This window comes from Phaenicophaeus curvirostris, chromosome 3, assembly GCF_032191515.1.
Source record: "Phaenicophaeus curvirostris isolate KB17595 chromosome 3, BPBGC_Pcur_1.0, whole genome shotgun sequence".
NCBI lineage: Eukaryota > Metazoa > Chordata > Aves > Cuculiformes > Cuculidae > Phaenicophaeus > Phaenicophaeus curvirostris.
In genome coordinates, this window is record NC_091394.1 from 98595194 (window position 1) to 98595759 (window position 566).

A 566-nucleotide genomic window follows, 5' to 3' on the forward strand; every position below is an offset into this window, starting at 1 on the left:
GCCCTGGCTTTGTGCTGGGTGGGGTTGGAAGAAGCTTGGGAGAAGAAAGAAGAGGAGGCTTCTCAGGCTGGGATGCAGGAAAACTTTATTGGGTGGGTGCGGAAATAGAGAAGACAGAAGCGTCAAGTGGAAGGGAGCAAGTTCGAGGTGCAAGGACGTGCATCTTCAAGCCATGGTGTGGCTTCCAGGGTGTGAGTGGTTGGTGTCAAGGGTGGTGGAGAGGACCCTTAGCAAGGGTAGCAGCCTCTCCTGCCACCGAACCAGCCGAGACCTCTGCCACCATAGCAGCCCAGGCCTCCCAAGCCGTAGCCGTAGCCATAGCCGAAGGCCCCGTTGGAGACAGGCACTCCCTGGTAGCTGAGTTCGCTGCCCACGGCAGCCGATGCAGAGGATCCGACGGTGGTGCTCTGGGGGAAGGAGGTGAGGATGGGTCCTGGCAGGGTGACCAGCACGGTGGAAGGCTGGATGACGACGGAGGAGTCCTGGCACTGCCTGACACAGGGCTCGTTGCAGCTGTTGGCCAGCGGGGCGGGTGCGCAGGGGCGGCAGAGGTCGTTGCAGGCCAT

General features: G+C 61.7%; 1 protein-coding gene across 1 annotated transcript; it reads right to left on the reverse strand.

Moving 5' to 3' along the window:
- Positions 1–227: 227 nt before the first annotated feature.
- On the reverse strand, positions 228–566 carry LOC138718706 (feather keratin-like). Its single transcript, XM_069853207.1, has one exon. It carries the CDS (start codon positions 564–566, stop codon positions 228–230), a length of 339 nt encoding a protein of 112 aa, XP_069709308.1.